Source organism: Colletotrichum spaethianum (assembly GCF_022836535.1).
Source record: "Colletotrichum spaethianum MAFF 239500 DNA, contig22, whole genome shotgun sequence".
Classification (NCBI taxonomy): Eukaryota; Fungi; Ascomycota; class Sordariomycetes; order Glomerellales; family Glomerellaceae; genus Colletotrichum; species Colletotrichum spaethianum.
In genome coordinates this window covers 649,753-663,085 of record NW_026054792.1, presented here as the reverse complement: position 1 = coordinate 663,085, position 13,333 = coordinate 649,753, and the positions used below count along the sequence as shown (strand labels likewise).

Here is a 13,333-nt window from a genome sequence, read left to right as displayed (position 1 = left end):
TTTGGGGGGGAATTGGCGCAAGCCTTTACGACCGTACAGCAGCGGCTGGCATGGAAGCACATGGCCATGCAAAGGGGCTTGTAACCCGTCAATCAAAAGGTCGGTTGGTTTGGGTCCAGGGAGAATGAGACTGGAGGAAAAGTAAGGATACAAACGGCATGCTCATAAGGCGACTGACGGCACATGCGCAGCCCTATCAAGTACTGGGAAAGGTGGCAATCCTAGAATAACCAGACAAAAAATACACAAAACACATGAGGAACGATCTACTTGACAATTGGCAGTGATATGATCCTGACAGAAGGTGTGATGGCTTTGTATCTAGGGTGTACTTGTATTGTGATGAGTAGACTGCTACTGAGCAACTACTCTGTATGGTCAGCGACGATTGAACTGGAGCGGCAACGATTACGAGGTAAAGCCACCACCAGCGCTTTCTGTCCTGGGGTTGAAGGTGGGTGCTCAGATCTAGCGGGGTCAATCCCTTGGAGCACGCAATGTGATTCGTCCGGATTTCAACGTTCGTCCTACACTTCTACTCAACCAAGCCCGCGGTCCTCACTCAACGCATCTTGTGCACCTAGCCACTGGAAACTAGCTAACGACATCTCATCATTGAGGTGTGGCCCACCAGACCTCGGACATCTGCGTTGTAAAACTGCGCAAGGAGACGGGGAACGAAAGAAAAGGATAGAGGGTGTATCTGTATACGTGTGAAGTCGAGCGAGTCCTTTGCCTTGGCCAGCGCGCGCGTCTCGACGGTCTGTCTCCCCTTTTCTATTTTCCTGGGAGACGCCGAGAACCGAGCCTCAACTCTGCAGAAGCAGGAGAAAAGAGGTGCCTATTGACGATTTTGTTTTCTTTCTTTCTTCTTTCTTATTCCAAGCGCAAAGGGGGCTAGGAGCAGAGCACGAGGCTTTGGGAAAAAGATGTCGCGATTCGTGTCGGCGGGCGCGATCAACGCCGAGACGGGCGAGGCTGTTGCCGCCGAGGAGGCCAAGAAGGGGGACGACGCGACCGCGGCGGTCGCTGCCGAGCCGAAGAAGAACGCCGAGTGGGAGATTGTGCAGAGGGAGCTCGAGGCCGAGCGGAAGAGGAGGGAGGAGGCGCGGATCAAGAGCGTCGAGGGCGGAGAGAGGAGCCTTTACGATGTCTTGCAGGCGAACAAGGGTGAGTTTCTTCTCTCTCTCTCTCTCTCCCGCTGTTCAGATGTTTGAGTGGCGATGCGAGAGAGCGTGTACCGCCAGGCTGACAGCGCGCCGATAGCCGCGAAACAGGCCGCGTTCGAGGAGGCCAACAAGATCAGGAACCAGTTCCGCGCGCTCGACGACGACGAGATTGACTTCCTTGACGATGTGCGCGAGTCCAAGCGCGCCGAGGAGGAGCGGGTGAGGCGGGAGACGGAGGAGGGGCTCGCGGCGTTCCGCAGGGCGCAGAACCAGAAGAGGCCCGTCGACGACGACGGCGACGGTGCCGCCGCGGCCGGAGGGGCGGGGACGCTGCAGCGGTCGCGTCCGGCGGGGCAGGGAGCGCGCGGGGGACGGCGCGGGCGCCGAGGAGGAGTGGACTGTCGGGCCGAGGAAGCGGAGGAAGAGGGAGAGGGGGTTCGGGGTGAAGCGGGAGAAGTCTGGGGAGGGGGCGCCGGGCGAGGGTGCGAAGAAGACTGAGGAGAAGGGGGTGGAGAAGGCTGCGGCGGCTACGACGCGCCAGGGGGGCGAGCAGGAGGAGGCCGCGAAGGGCAGCCCGCCTGCGCCGGTGAAGGGGAAGTTGAGTCTCGTGGCGTATGGTTCGGACTCGGACGATGATTGAGGGGACTGGAGATGAGGAGTCCATGTGTGCCGTTCCTGGAGAATGGGATCTCTGCGCGAGGGGCGGGCTGAGGCCCATAGCACGGACGGATGGGTCGATGGGATTCGGACGATACATGATGAACGAAAAGAGGAGTGTACGGTAATATTCGTATCAAGCGGAGGTTGAGTGAGCTTTTGCTCGACGAACCTGGTCTATAATGCCCCTCCCTCCACGCGCCCCGTCCATGCAGCACACAATCAAACTACAAGCTAGAATTACAATATGTTTTGAGCCCGCCGCGTCACCGGCGGCCGGGGTATAGTTATACAGCCCTCCTCGCGTCTCTCTCTTCTCCCGGACGGAAGCCTTCGATGACACACTCACTCATCAATGTCGCCGACGTTGGGGCCCTTGCGCTGGTCCCCCCTGACGGCATCCCACCCCCAGCGGCCCAGCGCCCTCAGGCTGCCCTTGATCCACCCCTCGACCTCCTCCTCCGGCACGACGATCTGCCTCGCGCGCTCCTCGTCCTCGGGGCGGATCTCGAACCGGCGCATGCGCGTCGCGATGCGCGGGTCGATGACGACGGGCGACGTCCAGATGCGCTCCTTTGTCCGCTCCGCCTCGTCCGCTGACTCGGGCGCCTCGGCGGCCTCCTTCCACACGCTCTTAACCCAGTTGTGCTCCTCGTGCTCGAGGGCGCGCTGCTGCTCGTACGGCTGGTCCGGGTGTTCGGACGGCTCCTCGCGCCACTCGCGCGACGCGGCGAAGCAGGCGGCGGCGACCTGGCGGCCGATATCGTCGGCGAGGCGGCGGCGGTTGAGGAAGCGCTGCATGCGGGTGAAAGTGCCGGCGAAGCCGAGGAGGTGCGGGAAGGGAATGGCGTCTGAGGGGGAGAACTCGGCGGGGATGTGGAGGGGGAGGTGCGAGGTCGGGTAGTCGAGGGGAGTGTTGTGGGGTACCGGCTGGGGCGGGCGGTCGGACTTCTTTTCTTCCTTGGGGGGTTCTTCGTCCTTCTTTTCTTCGGTGCCGGCGGCGGCGGCGGCGCCCTCCGCTGCTGTCGTCTCGGGGCCCTCGGTCATTTGGGCGGTCTCGGGTTTAGGGGGCTCCTCGGGCTTGGGCGGGGGTCGAGGGGGCCGAGCCAGCCCTCGTGCACGCCGCGGACGTACTCCTTCCACGTGTGCCGCCCGATGACGATGTCGCCGGCGGGGCCCTCGTACTCGGGGATGCCGTTCTTCTGGCGCATGGCGTCGCGGATGTTCTCCTCGGTCAGCAGCAGCTCGACGTCAGGCCTCTCCTCACGGCTCCTGCGGCGGCGGATCTTCTCGGCCACGGCGGCGCGGACGTCGCCCTGTTGGCGTCCCTGGACGAATTCCCAGTCCAGTCCGGAGGCGGCAAGGATCGGCTTGATGTACTCGAGGAAGTGGTCCTGGGCGACGCGCAGGCCGTCGCCGGGGGGCGCCTCGAGTAGGACGGTGAGCTTGCGCGGCAGCTGGGACGGGTGGCCGATGGGTTCCTGGGCGAGGGGCGCGACGGCACGGGCCCAGCGGGCGGTGGCGCGGTTCTTCTCGCGCTTGTCGTAGATGATGGCGGCGGAGATGGCGCCCGTCACGGAGAGGAAGATCATCCAGTTGCGCGAGGGGAGGCGCTTGGGGGGCCCGCGGAGGCCCATCATCTGCCAGACCGGGTTCGGTTTCGCGGCTTTGTAGCCCTCAGCAGCGGAGGCGGGGGCTGAGGGTGTCGGCTTCGGGGCTGCGGCCGCCTAGGAAGGGTGTTGTTAGTTCTGAGAGGGGAAGGTAACTTTGACGGTATCGCGGTTTTACTCACCTCGGGCGGCGTGGGCTTGGAGTCCGCCATGGTTCGGGTGTGGACCAGGCAGGTAGGTATTAGTTGGTATAAAGAGTCGGCAGGCGTCAATGGGGCATCACAGAGAGGATGCGCTCGAGAAGGTGGTTGCTCGCAATGCCTCCTATCGTACACCTTGAGGCCGGGTCGGGAATGAGGTTTTTGGAAATTTTACCTCTTGGTCGCGATAAGAGCTTCGCCGAATTATCGGATCTAGCCGTCCCTAAACGGCATGGCGCGGCTTATCGCCCGACCGCTTTCCCCATATGGTCTGAGATCCGTGCGTAGCGAGACCTTCAACATCAGCGACTTTTTTTTTAAATCTTTTGTTTACTTTTGTTCCGATGGCCAGATGAATGTACAGGAAATACAGCCATGTCAGGTGTTGATGAAGCTAGATGAGCTTGGAGCAGTATCCCTTCTCAAATTTTCAATCCTCGAGAAGCCTGCCGGAGGAGTTTCAAGCACAAGCAATCCGTCCCTGTGTCTGGACCCGACTCTCCGCCGAGATCCACGCGGCAGCGTCTAGCGTGAATTCGATGGCCTGGCGATCCCCAGAGTTGACGGCAGATCTGGGTGCATGATCGACTCATTGGCAGAACGACAAACAAAAAGTCGCGATGGCAGGCAGTTGCATCATGAAATGGGTGCTTGTCCTGTGTTTGCCATTGGGCGGCGATGGCAACGAGTATGGGGCTGTCCGTGGATCACTGGGCAAAATCTGATACAGGCACAGGGCGTCCTTTGAGCCGAACGCCGTCTTGAACCGCGAGCCTCGTCATCGAGCTGAAAAGCATTGTGTGGCGGTGGCCTGTGGTCTTTTCCCGTCACGAGTACCCGCCGTACGAGCTCGAGGTGAGTTGCTTGTGGCATCTTGTGGGCCTCAACCTGGAAGTGTGTGCTCTCGGTGCTTGTTATTGATGGGCAAATGCAGCTGAACGGATCGGGATGCCGGTAAGCTGCAACCTGCCACAACATCGAGAATTCAGAATGCTATGCAGAGGGCCAAGCGTGTAGCGTTGCCATGTGCCACGGATGAGCTTGGAAGCCTCGTGCCGTGACGGGTGTAACGACCGTATTCAGCGGGTACGGCGTGCTTAGCATGAAGGGCTACTTATTCCAAGTGCATATCTCACGGCGGCTGTCTATGGCCGACGATATCTCGCGCGCAAGGGGCGCCAGGTTGCTGGGTACAGTTGCCTCTCAGGCTTCTGGCTGTGTAGAGAGAAGGGGAGTAGAACGAGCCAGTAGCACCTCCGGCAGCGACTGAAGCCTTTTCAACGCGGTCGGGTGAAACCCTGTCACCGGGACGAAGTGACGTGCGGTCAAGGGCGAGACGAGACGGCAATGGGAGAGATGAACGTGGGGGAAGGGATAGCCATGCTTGGGGCGGGCCCGCAGGCTGCGTAAGTGATGCGACCGCTCAAGCGCTTTGAGGGGTGTTTGCAACGGTCTGAAGTCGCCTGTGGTGGACGGCCAGTTGGGAGGAGGAATCCGGCAGCATGTTGAGACGACGTTATACAGAAAGGGCAAGCGATAGAGACGGTTGAAAAGCCAATCGCGAAGACGGAGGATGGAGCTATCAAAGTAGTTGTTGCATCTGTCGAGTTCTCGGTCTCAGGTGGACGGATGAATGCGGCTTCATCGTCCGAGCAAGGCGACTTGTAGCCGCGAGACACGGCAGTCGACCCAGGGTTCTTGGAGTGGCCGAGTTCACCGTCCATGGTTTGTGTCGTTTCGCCAGTGGCTGAGAAGGGCGTTGGGGGTGGGTTGAATTAGAGCTCGGTGACTAAGACGCAATCGAGATTCTGGCTAAACTGTCGGTGAAGAGGGGCCGCTGAGCAAAGGTAGCTGGAAGAGCCGGGCTAAGCGAGTTCCAAGGGGGAAAAGTCCCTGAACAACGAAGCACCTGCCTACATCCCTTTCTCTCTCTCTCTCTCTCTCTCCCCCTCCCTCTCTCTCTCTCGCTCTTGCAGTTGCCGGTGCTTAGCATTGTCGTCCCCGCCCCTCCTTCCTCGGTGTCTGCCGCCCCGCACATGATGTGGGTCCGACCGGGCAGCAGCGACGACCGAGAAGCAGAAAAAGGAAAGACTGCCTTGCGTTGCGTGTTGAAGAATGTCCAGTCACCTGCAACAACAGCCATGTTATCCCCAAGAGAAAAAAAACTAGGCGTGATAACTCAGCTGCACAGTCGGTAGTCAAGAACCATGTTTTGTGCCCTGCTCCCCTCGTAGGGCCAGGTCGTCAAGAACTTCAGGTGGAGGAGAAGAGAAGCGGCGGAGGGAATCCCAGCAGATGAGTGGATGCGACTCCGACCCCACCTCGACAACATCCAGCCACTCGCAGCTCGTCCTTTCTCGAATCTCAGGGGTAGTTGGGGTCCAGCAAGGCCCCCTCCAAGGCCACCCAGATCCACGTCTCTGCTTCAGCGTGCCAGCGTCTCCTGAACCGGCCCAGTCCCTGGATTCCCAATGTCAAGTCTCCGTCTGGTCTCTGCTGGTCTCTGCTGGCCTCATGCCCTCCGGCAGTGCCTTGGCTTAGGCTCTGACTTGGGAGGGCAGACGTCTGCAGCAGTGTGTGTAGCCCTGACACGGCCTCGACACATCGAGGACGGACTGACTGAATGACACTGAACCCAGTTGCGTTGACCCGTCGAGAGGTACAGAGGTACATCGGTACTTTGGCCGTTGGACAGCTACCCTCCGCCCCACGGCCGACCCTTTCGCCTCTGCACCTCTCCTAATTATTTTGTGGCTCCCTCGCAGACACCCCCGCCAACAAGTCACAAATCTCCTCAGACCGACCCCAAGTCGTGAGTGCTGAGTCCCAAGTCCCAAAGGCCTGGCCGAATATTCTCCCACTCAACTCGACACAAGCATCGGATTGGCCTGGACCGACTACCCCTCGACCGCCTCCTATTCCGCCATCCGTCAACGGCGAGTGTCTTGTCGTCAACCAGACCAGCACCACCGCATCAGACTAGCACAAGCCGGTCTCGTGACCTCGACTTCTCCCTTCTCTACGGAGACCTTGCCTCAACTTCAGCTTTGCCCTTTCCCCCCCACGCCTCGCTCAAGCCAAGAGGTACCTCGTTTGGCCGCCTCAGATCCCGATTACCTGACAGACAGCTAGCTACCTTTGCTAGTACCCTACCTAGCTTCGTCCCGACAGTACTAGTCCGTCCTTTACTCATAGTTGGCACCCGGGGAGAATCACCCCTTAGAGCCTTGAGCCCCTCTCCGCCACCTTTGCGCCTTATCGACAGTTCCTCCCCCTTTCGTCAACTGAGGAAAACAACCACCAGCCATTTCCCCCCATTCGCCCCTTGACACCACAAGGTACGAACCGTTGTCCACGACTTTCCTATCCCGTTGTCCCCAGCCCTTGACCTCTGCTCATCTCACGAGGGTACGCACTTACGCTTCCTCATCAAGCCTCAGTGGGTTGCGAGGACCTCCCATCCACCCACCCGCCCACCGCAATCTATTCTTCCTCGACAACCGCACCGGGGGACGCCCCCAATCCATCCAACCACCCGCCTTGTCCCTGCGCACTGCGGCTGCAACCTTCCCTCCTCCATTGCAGCCTCCCCGCCGTCTAGCTTGTAGCCGCAATAGCACTCGAGCCGCTGCCTCACTTCGACGATCCCCTTGGCCATAGCACGCTGTCAATTAAACCGCCATATTGCTAGTCGCGCCCGCACAGCCCGCGCAGCCCCCTACCCGCACACGCCGTGCCCCCGAGTCAAGACGAAACCTTCGACATGGAGGGCAATAATAACCGCCTCTACCTCAACATTGGGAACAACAACGACCGTTTGGCTCCTGGCGGCGACCGACAGTATCCCACCACGCCCTCCACCTTCCCCCAGCCCGTCTTCCCTCACCAAGGCCAGCATCAGCAGCAGGCCGGCATGCAGCATCAGCAGCAGCAGCAGCCGCCTCAGCAGCAGCAACAGCCGTACGCCGCCGGTTACGCTCCCTCTGGCTACTTCATGCAGAACCAGCAGCAGGGCCAGTACCCTCCTCAGGGCCACGGAGACTACAATGCTGCCTACCAGCCTCGGTCCAACACGCCCGGCACCAACGATCCCAATGTCGGTCTCGCTCACCAATTCTCCCATCAGAATCTAGGCGGCGCTGCCCGGGCATCACCATATGGCTCTCGCGGTCCCTCGCCTGCTCAGCGACCTCGCACTGCCGGGGCCCCAGGGCAGGCGCCGTCTGGTTATGGACACTATGCGACGCCCCCGATGCCCACCCAGTCGGCAGCGCCTGTCGAGGCCTTCGCCCCGGCTCCTGAGCGCCTCTACGAGAAGTACGGCCCGAACGCCAACAACAACCAGAAGAAATGCACCCAATTGGCCTCCGACTTCTTCAAGGACAGCGTGAAGCGCGCCAGAGAACGCAACCAGAGGTGAGCACCGAGGTCCGCCGTGACGATGTAACATACTGACCGTGCCGGCACACAGACAAAGCGAGATGGAGGCCAAGCTCTCCGAGCCCGGCCAGAGCCAGCAAAGACGTGAGCAGATCTGGTCCACGGCTGGCCGCAAGGAGGGTCAGTACCTGCGATTCCTGCGGACCAAGGACAAGCCCGAAAACTACAATACCATCAAGATCATTGGCAAGGGCGCTTTCGGTGAGGTCAAGTTAGTGCAGAAGAAGAATGACGGCAAGGTCTACGCCATGAAGTCCCTAATCAAGACGGAGATGTTCAAGAAGGACCAGCTCGCCCACGTCCGTTCCGAGAGAGATATTCTGGCCGAGTCTGACAGTCCCTGGGTGGTCAAGCTCTACACCACTTTCCAGGACTCGTACTTCCTGTACATGCTGATGGAGTTCTTGCCTGGAGGTGACTTGATGACGATGCTGATCAAGTACGAAATCTTTTCCGAGGACATTACGCGGTTTTACATTGCCGAAATCGTTCTTGCGATCGAGGCCGTTCACAAGCTGGGCTTCATCCATCGGTAGGTTCAATGTCTTGACAGGCTATGAGTTCCTGAAGCTGACACCCTAAGTGACATCAAACCCGACAACATTCTCTTGGATCGCGGAGGTCACGTCAAGCTGACCGATTTCGGTCTGTCCACCGGTTTCAACCGCCTTCACGACAACAATTACTACCAACAACTGCTGCAAGGTCGATCCAACAGACCGCGTGACCGTAACTCTGTCGCCATTGACCAGATCAACCTTACCGTCAGCAACCGATCCCAGATCAACGACTGGCGTCGGTCGAGGAGATTGATGGCGTATTCCACCGTCGGAACGCCCGACTACATTGCCCCTGAGATCTTCACGGGACATGGCTACACTTTCGACTGCGATTGGTGGTCACTGGGTACCATCATGTTCGAGTGCTTGGTCGGATGGCCTCCTTTCTGCGCCGAAGACAGCCACGACACGTACCGCAAGATTGTCAACTGGAGACAGACGCTGTACTTCCCTGATGACATCCAGCTCGGTGTGGAGGCTGAAAATCTGATCAGAAGGTAATTCACGCGCCCCATTGTTTTGCTCTTTAACTGACAAAGATGCAGCTTGATCTGCAACACGGAGAACCGTCTGGGTCGCGGAGGCGCGCACGAGATCAAGCAGCACTCGTTCTTCAGGGGCGTCGAGTTTGACAGCCTGCGTCGCATCAGAGCACCCTTCGAGCCTCGCCTGACTTCCGCCATTGATACCACCTACTTCCCGACCGACGAGATTGACCAGACCGATAACGCGACCATTCTCAAGGCGCAAGCCGTCCAGCAAGCCCGCCAGGGTGTACCTGCGGTGGTCGAGGAGTCTCCCGAGATGAGCTTGCCCTTTATCGGCTACACCTTCAAGCGTTTCGACAACAACTTCCGATAAGCGTCATATTCACATCACTGGTGGTCCGCTCAGTGTTACAGTCTCCTCGTTTTTGGGGATCATCTGTTTCGTTGAGCAAAGCGAAGAGGAGCGGGGGAGCACAAGGCAATGTCTTGCTGGTCACTGCATTTTGCTTACTACCGATCCAATACACCGGATTCTTGTCATGAAGACTTGCATTTACCGTTTTTGTTTTTTTCAATTACTGCATAAAGGGCGTTGATGCGCATCAAGACACAAAAATCGCACACATCATGTAGATGGAAGAGGCGGACTGGGATGTGCCTCTGGAGGCTTTCATCGAGATGGGCTGCGGATGCCTAGAGCATACATTCTCACGAGACGCATGAGTAGGAGTCGGAAGATGGGAGACGAGCGGGAGGCGTCAGATCTAGTGGAAATGCAGGATCTACATACAAGTCATGGACGCTGTTGTGAAATTCAGGAGACACGAGGACGACTGGCAACAGTAGTGGAAAGATAGATGCAATCGAGATGATGCATTTGAGAACAAAACCGACTACCCTAGTATTTTGACTGGACTGTGTGCAACTTTTGAGGTTCGTGTTAGCCCGTCTGTACCCCTCGAAGGTTTAATGAGCATCCTTACATTTCCCATGACCTACGCCGTACGCCGTGATATCTTGATGAAGCTGCCTTCTGCTTTATCCGCCCTACAACGTTCCACTGAGTAATTCGGACGCCTGCGAGCCCGGATGTTTGCTGAGCTTTGGTCGGGACACCGTCGCATGTCAAGATCTGCCATGATCTCCGCCGGATTCCCACACAGCAGATCTTCGCCTCAACCATACGCCAGCACGCACCCCAATTATACAAATCCCCAAAATTCCAATTTAACAAACCTCCCCTGCCTCATCTCCTCGTACCCGGCGCCGCGACGTACCTCTCCTCGCGCTCCGACATGAACATGACCTGCAGCCAGTACTCCTTCGCATCGGGGTCCCAGAAGCTGAACTGCTTGTCGTCGCGCTTGTCGAGCTCGCGGGCGGGGATCTTGAAGCCGCATGTCTCGTAGGGCTCGGCGGCGACGAGGAGGTACTGGAAGTTCTTGTCGGGCTCCTCGACGCGCTGCGTGAAGGCGTTCATGACCTGCCACTTTGGCTCGACGTCGGGCGCGATGTCGGGGTACTGCAGCTGGAACAGCAGGCCCTGCTGGCGCGTGACGGGGTCGCGGATCTTTGTGATCTTGTAGCCGGGGCGGCCGATCTTGATGATGTTGCGGCGGGCGCCGGCGCCGAAACCAGCGCCGACGACGCCCATGGGCAGGCCCGTGGCCGGGTCGATGTTCTGCTTGCCCTCCTTCTGCTCGCGGGCGGCGCGGCGGGCGAGATTGGTCTGGTGCTTCTTGCCCTGGGTGTGGGCGAGATAGGAACCGTCGTTCTGGTGGACCGTCAGACAGAGGCGGCATTCGAAGGAGCCGACGTGGTTCTTGAAGAAGTAGGGGTCCTTGTCGAGGTCGATGGTCTCGAGCGCGAGCTTGCGCAGGCGCTCGCGGCGGTCGGCGTTGGTCGCGGAGAAGGAGGCGACGCCGCCGCCGCCGAACTTGGAGCCGGCGCGGTTCTGGTAGTCCATTTTGGGAGGTTGTTTGCTTCTTTTTGTCGTTAATCGAAGAGGTCTGTTGCTTTTTGGGACCGGTTTGTCTTGAAGGAGGAAAGTTGCGCGGTGGTCCGAGGGAAAGAGACCTCGTTTCGGTGGGAGAGGAAGGGGCGGGAGGTCGGGTGTTGGAGGTTGGAGGCGGCGCTGGATGGAAAATGCGACGGAAGCTTGGAGTCGCGAAATGCAAGGTTCACCTCGGTGAAGGACCGCCCGGCGGCAAAATCTTCCGGCAACATGGGCCGTGCACCACCCACCGCTCCTCGGTGAGTTCGGTCAGCCCCGTTTGTTCACGACTTCACACACTTGCTTCCTGACCAACACGCAGCGACTGCACGCCTCTGTCACATCGTCAAACAGCCTGTCCACGCCCTGAGAAGCTTTCATCCGGCTCTCTCTTTCTCTTCATTCGATCGGGAGGCTGTATACAGCAATAATCAAGGGGGCGTGGCGCAATGGTAGCGCTTCTGATTCCAGTCCAGAAGGTTGTCCGTTCGAGTCGGGCCGTCCTCATCTTTTGCTTTTTATGAGCTCTGATGGCTTTTTAAAGTGTATTTGTTATTTTCCTCGACTTTTTGTGTATAGTTTCTATTATTATCATTTTTGGGAGAAGGGAGCGCGGGTTGCATAGTGATTTGTAGCAGCCAGCTATATTTTACCAAATCAATCGGGAGGTGTATCTTTTGAGCTTCAATTATTCGAGCAAGATACTCAGTCCAACTCCTGTATAGCCTATGCTTTCGCCTGAGATTCTATGAGCACTCAAGCTACACAAATGGATGAGGAGTCTTCCAGCGACCCATGGGATGTATGGCAGCGTGTTCAAGTGACCAACCAGGCCGGAAAAAAACCATGGCTCCAGTCACCTAGCTGAGTAAAAGTCTGCAAAAGTCTGTGGAGGCTGGCGAAATTGCCAGTCAGTGGCTGGTGATTAACATCCCGAGGCGAAGCTCAAGCATTTGCATAGCGGCTTTGCGCAAACGCCCATTGGGCCTTTCCCGGCACACCTTGCTTTGGAATATTTCTGAGCAAGAAACCTATCATTGGGACTGAAAAACAACATTGTGGTTCATCGTTGAAGTAGGCGGTTGCCCAAGAGTGGACCAGAGCATTGTTTTCATCATGTCAATCATTCAACTATTGTATTATATCCGGCAGCCCCCTCTGCGACCACTTCGTCAAAATATTTTTGCCCATCCCTAGAATGTCTTGAAATTGTACAAAAAAATACAGACGCTAAGTATGCTCAGTTTAGGCTTCTGATGCCGCTCATTCAACACTCTCTTCCGTCCCTTCTCGTTGCAAGTCTCAGAAGTGCAGAGAAGGGCTGATGGAGACGATGTCGGAATGATATGACGAATATGAAAACATCACATCCTTATATCCACATGAAAATGAAACGCCGTTTTGAATATTGGGTCAGGCAACCCACTCCAGCAGATACTCAGACACGCGCAAAGGCTCACTGGCAATCATCTCATTATAAACTTGTTCGATCTCCACGGAGCAGACCCTTAAACATGGACCGTCTCTCCGCTTTTATTACTGGGATTCCCATCGGAGGATAAGACTCGAGACGTTGAAGAAGTCCCGTCTTTGGAGCGGTCCTCGGATGTGGCGTTGGTCTTTGAACGCAAAATGCCCCTGTCCTGCCAAATGCGTAGGTAGGGGCGAAGTGAGGGTAAGATGCTGACGATTAAGCCGACATGGCCGTCTGCGATTGCCAAAGCCTCTGCAAAGAATTTTAAGCCTGGGAAAGGGGGCATTTGAAAAAGCTACGGGTAGCCTTACCTCCGGTGTTGAGAGCTGGCTCTGGAGTGAACACAGCTTGAACTACGAGCCACCTTGCGAGGGTGATCAAGATGTTGATCAATCCGATGCTGAAGGTAATGCTGGCACTGATTTTCTGCGCTTTTGACATGTTCAACTTGCTGATATAAACAAGCGGAAGGACGAAGACTGGGTTTCTCTGGTGAGCAGGAGGCGAATATGCATTGAAATGTCACTCACTGAAGATATCCGACGTAAAGTGAAAAGCCCAGCCGAGATTGTCATTTACTTTCCAACAACGCTGGGGCAGGAGTCAGTGTATGACCTGCAATACATAATTAGCAATCATAGAAATAACCCAGCGAAGGGTAGATCGTACCAATAACAGCCCCACTGGCAGGAGAACAAAATCATACACATCGTCGTGATGAAGCCAGCGGCACAGTAAAACA

The 13,333-nt window shown here is 57.4% G+C and overlaps 4 protein-coding genes and 1 non-coding gene across 5 annotated transcripts; 3 read left to right on the top strand and 2 right to left on the bottom strand.

Moving 5' to 3' along the window:
* Positions 1-929: 929 nt before the first annotated feature.
* ColSpa_08409 (uncharacterized protein) lies at positions 930-1,809 on the top strand (the record flags this gene model as incomplete). Its single annotated transcript, XM_049274621.1, is given in 3 exon segments — positions 930-1,025; positions 1,278-1,507; positions 1,527-1,809. 3 exon segments carry the CDS (start codon positions 930-932, stop codon positions 1,807-1,809), a joined length of 609 nt encoding a protein of 202 aa, XP_049130578.1.
* Positions 1,810-2,171: 362 nt separating this feature from the next.
* Positions 2,172-3,648, bottom strand: ColSpa_08408 (mitochondrial import inner membrane translocase subunit tim54; the record flags this gene model as incomplete). Its single annotated transcript, XM_049274620.1, has 3 exons — positions 2,172-2,906; positions 2,957-3,553; positions 3,619-3,648. 3 exons carry the CDS (start codon positions 3,646-3,648, stop codon positions 2,172-2,174), a joined length of 1,362 nt encoding a protein of 453 aa, XP_049130577.1.
* A 3,982-nt stretch (positions 3,649-7,630) lies between these two features.
* ColSpa_08407 (serine/threonine-protein kinase csk1) lies at positions 7,631-9,497 on the top strand (the record flags this gene model as incomplete). The annotated part of the gene is made up of 4 exons (XM_049274619.1): positions 7,631-8,052; positions 8,108-8,608; positions 8,660-9,133; positions 9,182-9,497. 4 exons carry the CDS (start codon positions 7,631-7,633, stop codon positions 9,495-9,497), a joined length of 1,713 nt encoding a protein of 570 aa, XP_049130576.1.
* An 873-nt stretch (positions 9,498-10,370) lies between these two features.
* ColSpa_08406 (pre-mRNA-splicing factor sap62) lies at positions 10,371-11,090 on the bottom strand (the record flags this gene model as incomplete). The annotated part of the gene is made up of 1 exon (XM_049274618.1): positions 10,371-11,090. The coding sequence occupies one exon, from the start codon at positions 11,088-11,090 to the stop codon at positions 10,371-10,373; it is 720 nt and encodes a 239-aa protein (XP_049130575.1).
* Positions 11,091-11,552: 462 nt separating this feature from the next.
* ColSpa_tRNA_225 lies at positions 11,553-11,624 on the top strand. The gene has a single exon. It is a non-coding gene; the product is annotated as a tRNA-Trp (tRNA).
* The last annotated feature ends 1,709 nt before the right edge of the window (positions 11,625-13,333 follow it).